The sequence below is a fragment of the Austrofundulus limnaeus genome, unplaced genomic scaffold (genome assembly GCF_001266775.1).
Source record: "Austrofundulus limnaeus strain Quisiro unplaced genomic scaffold, Austrofundulus_limnaeus-1.0 Scaffold617, whole genome shotgun sequence".
Classification (NCBI taxonomy): domain Eukaryota; kingdom Metazoa; phylum Chordata; class Actinopteri; order Cyprinodontiformes; family Rivulidae; genus Austrofundulus; species Austrofundulus limnaeus.
The window spans coordinates 230,529-232,727 of NW_013953019.1; the positions used below are offsets into that span (position 1 = coordinate 230,529).

Sequence of the window (2,199 nt, forward strand, 5' to 3'; positions counted from 1 at the left end):
GGTGGTGGTGGTGGTGGTGGTGGTGGTGAGGGGGGGGGTGTCAGACTCTGTTACAAGGGCACCAAAGTTCAAAACTTGGTCCAAGCTGAGATCACAATCCAGAAAGTCAGATAAAAAAAAGAACACCTTCACTAAATAACCAGTTATTTGACGTTACAACAAGAAGAGAACACAGAAAAAGATAATTAAAGTTGATTCTCTGCTACTCTTTCTACTCCAAGATTACTGAAAAATGTCAACTTAATTTTTTTGGTTTGAAAGTTGACCAGCTGTCACGAGAAGAAAAAGAGAAACCATAAAACTATTACACATTTAAAGTATTACCTTTGAGGCCAAAAAAAATGATAACAGGGGCCAGATTTGGCTCGCAGGTCTTGAGTTTGATAGATGTGCTTTAGAGCATTAGTTGGGTATCATGGGTATTAGTTGATTTGCAGCCATTTTTGTGTTTTTTAATATCAGTTGGCTGTGGTAGCCATGTTGAATCAGCTTCACAGAGGTAAACCAGCTTTAGATATAAATCTAATGATTACATCCTTAAAGTTACAGTAAAATCCAACCAGCGTTTCTTGCGATATTTTGCAAACAGACACACCAATATAAAATAATGACAAAAGAAGACGATTTTGAGCGTCAGAGACAGKTACCTCCTGTCGACTGAGGGTTGTCGTGGGAACGAGCTCTCTGGTGCTACTTCTGACCGTCACCTCAGAYGAGCTGGACGTCTCCTGTCAGACACAGAGAAATGAGAAGGTGGACACAGAATCCCTCCCACGGTGCAGGAACATGTACAACCCCTGCCCCACTCCAGCCTGCCCGCCTCACAAACGGCAGCACACAAAACCCACACGACGAGCTTTTATCACCTCACGCCTGCGAGCTGCAGGAAACAGTGGGAGGCTAAGTAATTTTTATATTGTGGAAGAGCTTAATAAAATCCCCTCTGTGGCCGATAACAAATGCTTTTCCATTACGGCGCCGCTTCCCAGGGAGCTGCTGAGAAGTTTGAATCTTGCCAAAAGAGGATTTCAGTGTTGGAGCGAAACAGCAATAAATTCTTATAACATATATAAAAAAGCATTTCCTCCTCTGAGGTTCATGCAATTTGAAGGAGATGAAATCTGATTCTTCAGCTTSTTTGTTCTGAAGTCAACATAAGTGAAACACGGAGGGAGGTGGTTGTGGCGTCTGGAACCTCTGTCAACATAACATCATCTGTGGCTTGACGAACACCCGAGCAGAGCGGCTGCAGCGTCTCGGTTCAGCACGTTTCCTCTGGTGAACTGATGTAAAATTCAACACTCAGCAAGGTTCTGGTGCCGCTCCTTCGACTGAACGAGCAAACGAGGAAAACGCCACGTCGCAAAGAGCCGAGGCTAACGCCCTCTGACATCTTCCTCACATGGTCATCGTCACACGCAGGGTGACAGCTGAGCTCAAGGTGACTCCTCTGTGACCCGACCCGCTGGGAGGCCTCGGTCGGACCGGCCCCGGTCCGTCCACGGCAGGAGGTGGATAAATCATTCAGCAGAGTTACGCAGAGCTTGTGACGAGAAAGGACAGCAGCGCTCCGTCTTCTAAGCTCTCCTGGTTTTAAAGAGGAAGAAAAATGTCCCTTTCTTCTGAAATCCTCACAAAACTATTTATTACTGCAGGAGCTGCTCATGTTGTGTTCGACAACAGTCACGTAGCCTCGCAGTCACACTACTTTATGAGCAAAAGAAAGAAAACAGTTGATTTATCTCAACAGGTTTTTTTTATTTTAGGGTAAAAACTAGATCCTTTTTTTAAGGGGCAATATGTGTATCTCTGGCATACATTTAAATACTATACCATAATAAAGTATCTATGTCACCTTTAGTTATTAAAATGCTGTTTTTAATGTTTAAATAGAAAATACACGTATCTTCTCATCACTTCTTCTAAATGGCTTGAAACTGGCCTCTGTCTCTTTAAGAACCGCCTTCCACTTCTGTCCCGTAAGTTTTGGTGGGAGGGTGGGGGTCACGCGCGTGCGAGATGATGCAGTTTACTTGGCATCTGAAAATACATTTCCTCAGTGGTATTTTGAATCTGAAAAGAGCTTCACTGAGTGAGAAGTAGTGTTAAGGGCAGCAGACAGTTTAAGTTTCACTTTCAGTTTGACTCGTTTGCTCTGTTACTGCTGAGAGCCTGCAGGAGTCATGGACGGGGTATGTG

The 2,199-nt window shown here is 44.2% G+C and overlaps 1 protein-coding gene across 1 annotated transcript in view; it reads right to left on the reverse strand.

Annotated features, from left to right (window-relative positions):
* The window catches only part of xirp2a (xin actin binding repeat containing 2a), a gene marked incomplete at its 5' end in the record, with an annotated part of 17,046 nt that overhangs the window by 11,981 nt on the left and 2,866 nt on the right, over window positions 1-2,199 (reverse strand). Inside the window, 1 exon segment of the mRNA XM_014027115.1 lies at window positions 648-728. Coding sequence (XP_013882569.1) covers window positions 648-728 — 81 coding nt within the window.